We start from the raw sequence: 13086 nt of genomic DNA on the forward strand, positions 1-13086 counted from the left end.
ATTTTCTGTATGTTGAAATAACTTTAATGAGTTATGATACTAGCAATCACTTTCATAATTATTTTATTAGTAAATGTAGTATTTAAAAAAACAACATCTAAAAGCAGGAGCCAAGAAACTAAGTTAATACCAAGTGATTGTCCTGCCATGATATGTATGGTGTTTGTTAGCCTACTTCTGCCTTAAAATCTAAAAACATCTGATATGTCAATCAATTAAATAATTATTTATTATTGATTAGATTATTATTAATTTTATTACCCTTCCACGTTTACTAAAAAAAGCAAGATTCTTAAAGCATACCTTGATATCATTTCCAGTGAATTAATCAAAATTACAGTTGTAATATTTCTCCTAAAATGTACCATTATATGTGAATAATTTATGTGGTAACAAAACTTCAAATAATGTTCTAATAATTAAGATATGCACTTTATTTCACTCCGTCCAATACTCCAGAAAGTCACTATTCTTCTCACATAGTTTTCGTATTCGATCAACCTGGAGGAAGGTAATTCAGTTCAAAGTGCCATGCAACTCTTCATAAAAAATCTGAAATATTTCAAGCATGGTTTTATAGGCACTCATATGAACTAATTTTGATACTTGGATATTGCATGATAGGCAACTGCTGACACTGACAATATTTCCGTTTGAATAAAAAATATTACTCCCCCGAATATTTTGCTCTGTTAACAAGATACTGTAGGCCTTCAGATTGTGCTTATGAAACTTAAAACATCCTAAAATGTGTGACAAACTGAAGAATATCTAAGAGCGAAGGGGATAATATCCGCCACATTGTTCTTTCATGTAACATGTTTTGCTATTTCGGCTGACCCTAACCGAAATGAAGATTTGTTTACATTGTGTCACGGCTTTCTCGCCTGTCTCTTTTGAGCTTTATGGCGTACCAACTCAATGCCTAGTAGTGACTAAAAACGTTAAGCAAAAACAATTTTGTAGTTACAAGAATTGTCCGTGTTTATAACACTTGCAAAGTCTTAAAGTGCTATTTGTTGTCATCAATTGGTAATGATTTTGCACATGTGCAAAAGTGTGGAAATTCGTGCAAATTCTCATCAGCAGGCAGACGTAGGTTTCCTGAACGATGGTGCAGACATTTAACTGATCGTCAGGCCTATCGCGTTTCTGGATCCGCCTCCATTTTTGTTGTCTTGACCGTAATGGTTTGGTTAAGGTACACATCAAATCGCAGCAATATGTAATAAATATAGCGAGTGTAAATGGCATAATTCGAAGCACATCGCTTCGGATGCATCGTTTGACCCCGGAAATAAGTGTGACAAATACACACAGCGCGCCCGGCCTGCTGATTGGCCAAAATTGACGCATGCGCCAGTTTTGATTGACAGACTGGATCGGTCTATTGGGAGTCGAACTGAGACATTATATGCGTCGAAAAACAAACGCAATGTTTCCACAAGTGATGTTAGCCGAATGAAGCAACTGCAAACCAAGAAACAGGGTGCTACGGAGTAGTTTACTGTAGGAGGCTGTACGAGGCGATGACAACTGACATGCATCGTGACGTCGGTTACCATGGGGGCAGACGAGCAAGGCGTAGTGACGTCATTACAGTGTGACGTCATGCAAAAAGTGTTCTACAGAACAACATTCTTCCGCAACCTCTTTATGAAACCGGTTTCTGTGTGATACCATAAAAATAACAAAAATGCGCTATTTTGTCAATTTAAAGCATGTAAGACGTTGGTAGTAAATAAAATACCACACTCGGTCTCATAACATACGAATTATACGAAATTCGCTCGGTCAGATACCATAGGAAGGACACTCGTTTCGTATAATTCGTATGTAATGAGACCTCGTGTAGTATTCTCTATGTATGGATTAGATACTGGGTTTCGGATACGGACCCACATGTAACTTAAAACAACCTAACGTGAGTCTAAATGATTATCACTACATTTGAGTTTAAATATATTGATGGAAACTTTATCACATTTCACGCCGAAGTGGACAAGACTTAGCGCACGTTAAACCATCGCGCCATTCTCAAAACCCAACCATGTCCAATATTAACTGGCAATGATATTGTCGTAGGACTCTCAGAAGTTGAAATTCGGCGAATAGCATATGACCCCTATCTGACATAAAAGGTCAAAATCTCAACCAATAGCGCCAACCGATGTCTATACGACCAAGATTCGGAGCAAGTGCCCGTGTTGTTTTATATTGTTTGATTATAAAGAAACTATTTCAACCTCCCTTGAACCACTGATAATGCGGATTCGCATCTGGCGTCATCACACCTTTGAGATATAACACATTTGATATCACATCATTGAGGTAGAGAGCGACGTCATCACATCATGAGACACCTTCTGCCGTCATCACACCATTAAGATTTAGGCTTGTTGTTCTTCTTAAGAATGCCATAGATATATTAACACTAGCTCCAATTAGTCTTCACTTGATGAATTCGTGGAGATTCCTGCCATGTTATAGTGTTGTTGTCTGAACTTGCATGTAACCTTGCTGTCATACCCTGGTGGAACTTATAATGAATGCGATGGAAAGAATATGATGGACCCCAGAAACGAGACTAAAATATTCCCAGTGAAGTGAAATGTAAGCACAGTATTTAAGATTATGGTTTATTGGTAAAGTTTTAATTTGTATTTTGAAAGGCGTAACTATTAATAATTACAAAGCCTTAAAAAAAAGGCGGACAGCACACGTAAAATCTCCAAAGCAAGCTCGCAAGATTGTCAGAAAATATTCAATACGTTCGTCGCTACTCGCCCTTTATCCGTAATCTATATCGTTATATTGACATTACAAAAAGCCAAAGAGCATAACAGAATTTTGTTACCTAATTTAATGGATTATCAGGAAAGCCCTGAACGGTGAGAGATTTTTTTACATAACAGCTGTCGTCGTACCACCGACCTGTCACTCCGGGCAGACTCTATCCACTCCACCACAGAGGCGGTCAGAGTGAGTGAGTTTAGTTTTACGCCGCTTTTAGCAATATCACGGCGGGGGTTCACGAGTTGTTCGCATTGACGGTACATGACTTGTAGAAACAGTTCTAACAAAACACGATCGAACTTGTTTCTGTTTCACTTAACACAGCTGCTAAGTGGCACTGCACCTCGTGCACCAGTATTCATCAAGTCGACATAAACGCATATATTCCCATTCGTAAACTGGTAAAAAAACAACACCACCAATGTAATTTTCTGACTAAAATTGATATTTTATACTTATCCTGACTCATGCTAATTATGCTGGTCTCCTTCCACTTGAAATCCCTTGAAGTTCCCAACCTCCCCTCTTATGGCACTCTGGATTTCCCTGTAAATCCGGGTGTCGGGCTTACATACGGAGAGAGTGACAAACATGGCCGATCATGTGACCATTTGGGCGCCAAAGGGAGGAAAGGGACGCTACTCTTGGGTGAGTGATTTTACGTCCGCTTTTTTCAAAAGGGAACTTCAAGGGATTTCAAGTGTTCCACTATCATTCACATGAGGAAGGAGACAAGCATAATTAGCATGAGTCAGGATAAGGAAAGAGTCATGGTTTCTATCAGTTCCTGGCATCTGGGTGAAATCAGAAACAGTCATCAATATTTCGACATTTCAGCCAAAATGAAGGATGTTTAACAGAAACACGTGTTGGTTTATATATGATTTATTGTAAATACAACAGCGATATAAAGGTGAAAACAGTTGGAACAATACTAGCTGACACATTCACAACTCTTGGAACAACAATGAAATACCGACCACAAGTATGGAATACTGACGACAATGGTTATCCGGAGTGTGGGAGCGTGGGACGATGGCGACATGGTTTACACTGGAGCACAGTCATCCAGCCAATAGTCTCAGTACGGAAGGAAGCATTCACACTATGGTCAGGGTGGGTGCTAATCCAATTTTATACGTTGTCTATTTTTGCAAATGGTAAAGCATCGTTGGTGGAATGAGTACACTGTCGATGACGTGGATGACACCGTTGGTAATGCTGATATCGGCAGCGATGACGTTAGCTGTGCCAGAGCCGGTGTTGATGCTAACACCGCCTGTCAAGTAAAACGTGGTGATTATTACTACGCGTAAAGCATGTGAAATATGAATAGGTGTAAACAAACACTACACATCATGATGGGAGGGACGGGGGTAGCCTTGTGGTCAAAGCATTCGCTTGTCACGCAGAAGGTGCGTGTTCAATTCCCAACAAGGGTACAATGTGCGAAGCCCATTTCTAGTGTCCCCACGCAGTGATATTCTTGGAATATTGTTCAAAGCTCCAAAACCCCACGTTCACTATCCATGGCAGGACATGACAACACCATCTGCAAAGTAACCCAGTACGACTTCCCAACACTTTGCTGGGTACAGTTGAGACCTATCCAGCCTTGGAAACCCCAGGAATGGGGGTACCTGAGACCCATGCATCTTACTCTTAAAGCCCAACAGGGAGACAAGCATGTTTTTTTTTTACCTGAGACAAGCATGGGGTACCTGAGACAGCATGGGTTACCCGAGACAAGAATGGGGTACCTTAGACCCATCTTGCCGTGGAATCCCCACAGGGAGACAAGTATTACACTGATAACATCGTGGTCACCACTCACCACTGGACACCATGACGGTGAAGTCCTGTTTGTTGAGGGTCGTCACCTTCATGTTGTTGGTCAGTCCGGCGCTGTAGAAGGTGCCGCTCACGACGTGGTATTCAAGCACACCTGGAAATTACAAAGTGTTGATTCATAAATAAAGTCATCTCCATGTGCGTGTTTTCAAGACAATAAACACGGATTCTGCTGAATCCAAGCACAGCACATAGGGGCCATGAAACAAATAAGCAGGGGGAATTAAATAGATCCACCCTACACACCCCGATAAAAACAAATTAATAGTAACACCCATTAAATACTTGGTATACACTTGAAGCCCTGAACTTATTCAACAATATAACGACAGGGCAAAGCAAGCAGACTGCACCAAAATGGGGATTCGACCCAGATTATCGGCAACCTTACGACACAGTGGTGTTTAAAGGCGTCTAGGCCACTGAGTACAAAAAGAGGGTGTGACTTACTGGTGAGTTGGGTGATGTTCTTCAGGAGGTTGTCCAAGGTTCCTGGCGGGAGTTTAGCGAAGGCCGCGTCAGTCGGGGCGAACACGGTGAAGGGGCCATCACCTACAACATGTCAAGGAGGTGTTAGGACTCTGCAGCAACTTCCACAACGATTCACAAGTAGCGAGCCAGGCAATATGTCAGAGTCAGAGTATATTAATCGTTACCAATGGCACGTTTCACCAGTATACATTTCTGATTTCTAAACCGAGTGTAGCATTCAAAACTGAGCAGTAACTACCACCTACCAGCCAACACATTGAGCAGCTTAGCAGCAATGACGGCGGTTTTCAGATCGTTGAAGCCAGGGACGCTAGAGACCACATCTACGACGGTTCCCGCTGGGGGCAGCATGACGCGACTCAGGCCGTGGATGACGCCGTTGGTAGCGTTCTGATTGACGAGGACGATTGGGGAGCCCTGCGCTGTCACTACCTGGGGAAACAATCAGTAGTGACGTCACATTGGTCATATGGAACATCGTTAGTCAGGACGGCTTAGTACATCTAGTTTTCGTTGTAGTTTAAACTTCGCACTTAGCCATATTCCAGCCACATGGCGGCCTTCTGTTGTGATCTGAGTAATTGGGACACGACGACTTGGATCATCCAGGTCAGCGAGCTTGACCCTGGTCCAGTCTGACATGAATTACTGTTAACAGAGTGACTGAGTTTAGGTTTACACCGCACTCAGCAATATTCCAGCTATATGGCGGCGGTCTGTCAATAATCGAGTCTGGACCAGACAACCCAAGATCAACAGCATGAGCATCGATCTACATAATTGGGATACGATGACATATGTCAACCAAGTCAGCGAGACTGAACCCCCGATCCCGTTAGTCGCCTCGTATGACAAGCATTGGATGCTGAAGATCAATTCTAACCCGGATGTTCACGGGTCTACTGTTAACAGAAGATGGGATTCTCGGTGTTTTCTGCGTTGACGTGTACCTTGACGTGGACGACGCTTACCTTCCCGTCCTGGTAAATGTTGATCCTGATGGGGAGTCCGTTGGAGAGGGACTTGGCGACAAGCTCATTGGTCAGCTGTGTGGAGTAGACCTCCCCCGACAGCACGTGGTAAAGCAGAACGTCCTTGAGAATGGTCACGTTGTTCAGCAGGTCTTTGATTGGTTGAGGCAGAGCGTCGAAGGCGGCATCCGTCGGCCCGAATACGGTGAAGGGGGCAGGGGGAGCTGGAAGAAATAGGAATTCAGTCATTATCCGAACCTACATATTGTTCATTGCTACCCACCTGGAAGGGTGAAAGACAATTCACTCTCCATCCATGAAGATACATAGAGAAAATATAGTGCCCGTGGAATAAAGGTGAAACCCTGTTAACCTGAACTCCGTTACCTCGACATACTGTTCGAGACGACAGAATCGAACAGTATACCTATCCTGAGGTACAGATAACTTTTGAAACATTAAGAAGATGTCAATAATGGTACCGACCAACTCTTATAACCGTACTGCCTCGTCTGGGAAAGGTCGTGAGGTCGTCATGACAACGACAAAGTTATTTGTCTCATTACCTCTTTGATAAATTTCTGGGTGAGACAAAGTTTATGGGGGATCCCAGACTCCACTGGGTAAATGGTGCCTGAATGTTTGTCCACTGAAATGTTCACAATTGGACAGTACTTGTTCTTTAGAGTTTGTATCTCGTGATGAAGCAACACAGAAACTCAAGATATAATGACAGGAAAATGGATATTTTCTTCAGTTGCTCGATCCAAATTATACTCCTGGAAACGAATAAGGGAGCGCATGAAAGTACAAGTGTTCCGTCCAGGTTTCTTCACTGTGGGTGACATTCTGGAAGTATATAAAGGAACACTTGTACTTTCATGTGTTTCCTTATTCGTTTCCAGGAGTTTATATCATAGAATTGCTGCAATATGACATTTTGTTTCAGCTTGAGACGTGTATGTCCAAGAAAATATTTCAATACGTACAGTGCATTTACTAAAGGGACCATACTCGTTCAAGGGATTTTAAAAGGAAAATTTTAACAAAACTCAGCTAGTACAATGCACATTATTTATCATATTGTCCAACACCTGAGCACACAACAATGTCCCCAGGAACAGATGATGTAGTACAACAGATGATGTAGTACAACAGATGATGTAGTACAACAGATGATGTAGTAAAACAGATTGAGTACAACGGATGATGTAGTACAACAGATTTAGTACAACAGATGATGTAGTACAACGGATGATGTAGTACAACGGATGATGTAGAACAACGGATGATGTAGTACAACAGATGATGTAGTACAACGGATGATGTAGTACAACAGATGATGTAGTAAAACAGATTGAGTACAACGGATGATGTAGTACAACAGATCATGTAGTACAACAGATGTAGTACAACGGATGATGTTGTACAACAGATGATGTAGTACAACAAATGTAGCACAACGGATGATGTAGTACAACATATGATGTAGTACAACAGATGATGTAGTACAACGGATGATGTAGTACAACAGATCATGTAGTACAACAGATGTAGTACAACAGATGTAGTACAACAGATGATTTAGTACAACGGCTCATGTAGTACAACGGCTGATGTAGTACAACGGCTGATGTAGTACAACGGCTGATGTAGTACAACGGCTGATGTAGAACAACGGTTGATGTAGTACAACGGCTGATGTAGTACAACAAATGTAGCACAACGGATGATGTAGTACAACAGATTTAGTACAACATATGATGTAGTACAACAGATGATGTAGTACAACGGATGATGTAGTACAACAGATCATGTAGTACAACAGATCATGTAGTACAACAGATCATGTAGTACAACAGATCATGTAGTACAACAGATGTAGTACAACGGCTGATGTAGTACAACGGCTGATGTAGTACAACGGCTGATGTAGAACAACGGATGATGTAGTACAACGGATGATGTAGTACAACAGATGATGTAGTACAACAGATGATGTAGTACAACAGATGATGTAGTACAACAGATGATGTAGTACAACAGATGATGTAGTAAAACAGATTGAGTACAACGGATGATGTAGTACAACAGATGATGTAGGACAACGGATGATGTAGTACAACGGATGATGTAGTACAACGGATGATGTAGTACAACAGATGATGTAGTACAACAGATGATGTAGTACAACAGATGTAGTACAACATGATGTAGTAGAACGGATGATGTACTACAACAGATGATGTAGTACAACATATTTAGTACAACGGATGATGTTGTACAACAGATGTAGTACAACGGATGATGTAGTACAACAGATGATGTAGTACAACAAATGTAGCACAACGGATGATGTAGTACAACAGATTTAGTACAACATATGATGTAGTACAACATATGTAGTACAACGGATGATGTAGTACAACAGATGTAGTACAACTGATGATGTAGTAAAACGGAAGATGTAGTACAACAGATGTAGTACAACAGATTATGTAGTACAACTGATGATGTAGGACAACGGATGATGTAGTACAACGGATGATGTAGTACAACAGACGATGTAGTACAACAGATGATGTAGTAGAACAGATGATGTAGTAGAACAGATGATGTAGTACAACGGATGATGTACAACAGATGATGTAGTACAGCAGATGCAGTACAACAGATGATGTAGTACAACAGATGATGTAGTACAACGGATGATGTAGTACAACAGATGATGTAGTACAACGGATGATGTAGTACAACAGATGATGTAGTACAACGGATGATGTAGTACAACGGATGATGTAGTACAACAGATGATGTAGTACAACGGATGATGTAGTAGGACGATGTAGTACAACGGATGATGTAGTACAACGGATGATTTAGTACAACGGATGATTTAGTACAACAGATGATTTAGTACAACAGATGATGTAGTACAACGGATGATGTAGTACAACGGATGATGTCGTACAACGGATGATGTCGTTCAACGGATGTACTACAACAGATGTAGTACAACAGATGATGTAGTACAACGGAAAATGTAGTACAACAGATGTAGTACAACAGATATAATACAACAGATATAGTACAACAGATGATGTAGTACAACATATGATGTAGTACAACGGATGATGTCGTTCAACGGATGTACTACAACAGATGTAGTAGAACAGATGATGTAGTACAACGGAAGATGTAGTAGAACAGATGATGTAGTACAACGGAAGATGTAGTACAACAGATGTAGTACAACAGATATAGTACAACAGATATAGTACAACATATGATGTAGTACAACGGATGATGTAGTACAACGGATCATGTAGTACAACAGATCATGTAGTACAAGAGATCATGTAGTACAACAGATGTAGTACAACGGATGATGTAGTACAACGGATGATGTAGTACAACGGATGATGTAGTACAACGGATGATGTAGTACAACGGATCATGTAGTACAACGGATGATGTGGTACAACGGATGATGTAGTACAACGGACGATGTAGTACAACGGATGATGTAGTACAACGGATGATGTAGTACAACAGATGTAGTACAACAGATGATGTAGTACAACAGATGTAGTACAACAGATGATGTAGTACAACGGTAGATGTAGTACAACAGATGATGTAGTACAACAGATGTAGTACAACAGATGTCGTACAACAGATTATGTAGTACAACTGATGATGTAGGAGAACGGATGATGTAGTACACAGGATGATGTAGTACAACAGACGATGTAGTAGAACAGATGATGTAGTACAACGGATGATGTACAACAGATGATGTAGTACAACAGATGATGTAGTAGAACAGATGATGTAGTAGAACGGATGATGTAGTACAACGGATGATGTACAACAGATGATGTAGTACAACAGATGATGTAGTACAACGGATGATGTAGTACAACAGATGATGTAGTACAACAGATGATGTAGTACAACAGATGATGTAGTACAACGGATGATGTAGTACAACGGATGATGTAGTACAACGGATGATGTAGTACAATGGATGATGTAGTACAACGGATGATGTAGTACAACAGATGATATAGTACAACAGATGATATAGTACAACAGATGATATAGTACAACGGATGATGTAGTACAACGGATGATGTACAACAGATGTAGTACAGCAGATGCATTACAACAGATGATGTAGTACAACAGATGATATAGTACAACAGATGATGTAGTACAACCGATGATATAGTACAACGGATGATGTAGTACAACGGATGATGTACAACAGATGATGTAGTACAGCAGATGCAGTACAACAGATGATGTAGTACAACAGATGATGTAGTACAACGGATGATGTAGTACAACGGATGATGTAGTACAAGAGATGTAGTACAACGGATGATGTAGTACAACAGATGATATAGTACAACAGATGATATAGTACAACAGATGATATAGTACAACGGCTGATGTAGTACAACGGCTGATGTAGTACAACGGATGATGTAGTACAACAGATGTAGTACAACGGATGATGTAGTACAACGGATGATGTAGTACAACGGATGATGTAGTACAACAGATGATGTAGTACAACAGATGATGTAGTACAACAGATGATATAGTACAACAGATGATATAGTACAACAGATGATGTAGTACAACAGATGATGTAGTACAACAGATGATGTACAACGGATGATCTAGTACAACGGATGATGTAGTACAACAAATGTAGTACAATCTGTTCAGACGATCTAGTACAATGGATGCTTAGGGATGCTTGTGGTCGTAACGATGTAGATTAACACTGTCTGTCAAGACCTTCTACATCACGGCGCCAACCTCTCATACTCGCAACAAAACCCACATACAGCGTGTCTCACAAGTTATCAGTGAAGCGTAAACCAGTGTCAGTTACGGGTCAAGGTCGACCAATTACTTGAACCGGCGAAGGGTTGTCACAATCTTCTGTCACACCCTGGCTGAACTGATTAGTCTGGGAAACATACATCATACAGAGATATCTACACATTAGAATCTCTATATGCATATTATGTTCATTGTATCGAAGATATCAAATCTTTTTTGAACAAGATAAGCCTTTACCGGACGGACATAAGTAAACTGACAACCGCTGTTTCTGCCGAGTCAGCTGAGTGTGCAAAACACATCACGTGACTACTACACGTGACCGCTATACGAGGTGTTGTATAAAATGTTATACAAGGCATACGAACATGTGCTGTGTGTCATTTGGGGCAACCGGTACACCATGGTTAAAGAAAATCATTACACAAGGAAATCTATAACACTTCGAGGAATTTTAATACGTTCTCAGTGTTATCTTATCCCGAACATAAACTTCAACCTGATAGTGTACATCTACCAGGTATAACTTTATACGAATCGGGTTAGTTGTGTCACAATGAAATATTTTGATTATATAACACATGGGAGGATGCGGCATAGGTTCATGAAATCCGATCTCCTCAAGTCAAAACAGAATCGTGCTTTGCCCGTGCTTTGGATGTTAGAAGAAAACCGCCCTACGGAAACAATGGCGACACCACGCTCTACTTGTATAAAGAACATTAGTCCGTCCACAACAAACGTGATGGTACATGTGCCAGGTGAGGTGAAACTGGTCCGTGTTGTTTGTAAACAGTCACAACGGGCAGTTGGTATTACGGGTATTTGTGTTACAAACTTGCGCATGTTTTGCCCAACTAACAACCATGTCGTAAACAGGGTGCGTTCGTTTACAAACACGCTCTCTAATGCAGGTCGTTGTAATAAATTATACGAAAAATCCAAAATACATACAATCAAGATACCAGTAGTTTCTCAATATCAATAGGTCCTCTCCTGCTTATTTCAATCATTTCTAAAGTCAATTTAACAAAATAAATATCATACATATTTTCATTTAACTTGACGTTATTCGATGTGAACCATTCTCCGCTTTGAACTTACAAAGCGACACGTTTTAAAGATAAACTTTTTGAAAATAAATTTTGGATCATGTTATATATTCGCGGTGTACATTCGAGGACCATTTACAGAACACTACTATGGTTTCCCCCGGGTCTCCGGGTACAGGTGCCCCGTGAGGTCGTTGACTCACCTGTGCTGGACAACGTGTCCGCGAGACCGGCCTTGGTGACGAGCTCCACCAGCGTCTTCTCCCCTAAGGTCGTAGCTAGCTGAGGAATATTTTCACCATCTTTAACTCCACCACCGAAGTGCATCTGCAGCCAGATGCCTTCACGGGTGAGTGCCGTGCATGTGCATGCAAGTGCAGCTAGAACACAGATTACAGAATTCATCCTTGGAGTCTCGAGTCGCGCGCTTGCTACCTCGCTGAGAACATGTGAAGACGGTGAGGCTATTTATAGCATTTCTACTTTATGTAAGTGATCACATGATCAAAGTCTCGTGACAGTGTATTGATGCGTGACGTGGAAACATCGAACCGGTTGTGGGTACCCCAGATAAAAACTCCCTCACGAGGGCAGTCACAGTTTATATAATATATAGGCCTGTTATGTAACATTAACTTACTGGGCTCATCGATCTAGAACTTAAAAGTAACCAACTAAAAATACATTTGGAAAAGTATTTAAGTATCACCACAATAGCATGATGATAACGCAGTGATTTATGATACAACTAAGTGTAACTTCTGTAAACCTAGACCCTGTGTAAACAAACTGCTGCATAAACCACGACAAATCAACTTATACTCTACACTTACAAACTTGTACGCCTCGTCTCTGACGAGTATGTTTCCGAGCAAAGACAATTGACATCAATCAGATGACCAGAATCTTAATAATTTACGTCAATGTATTGTGTCTTCTATATTATTATAGATATTTTATATTATACTGGTCACCTGCTTGTTGTGGTGCAGAAAGCAAACAAAATGTTTTTATTACTATATATATATGACATGAATTTTCCAACAAATGAAATCACAAAATTA

General features: G+C 40.7%; 1 protein-coding gene across 1 annotated transcript; it reads right to left on the reverse strand.

The window, feature by feature from the left end:
- Window positions 1–3665: 3665 nt before the first annotated feature.
- Window positions 3666–12479, reverse strand: LOC124278760 (protein sll1483-like). Its single transcript, XM_046714531.1, has 6 exons — window positions 12226–12479; window positions 6111–6334; window positions 5385–5571; window positions 5098–5199; window positions 4631–4741; window positions 3666–4075 (listed from the first exon to the last, which is right to left on the reverse strand). The coding sequence occupies exons 1-6, from the start codon at window positions 12425–12427 to the stop codon at window positions 3942–3944; spliced, it is 960 nt and encodes a 319-aa protein (XP_046570487.1). The 5' UTR covers window positions 12428–12479; the 3' UTR covers window positions 3666–3941.
- Window positions 12480–13086: the final 607 nt, after the last annotated feature.

This window comes from Haliotis rubra, unplaced genomic scaffold, assembly GCF_003918875.1.
Source record: "Haliotis rubra isolate DU_JTF1 unplaced genomic scaffold, ASM391887v1 Scf241, whole genome shotgun sequence".
NCBI classification, from domain to species: domain Eukaryota; kingdom Metazoa; phylum Mollusca; class Gastropoda; order Lepetellida; family Haliotidae; genus Haliotis; species Haliotis rubra.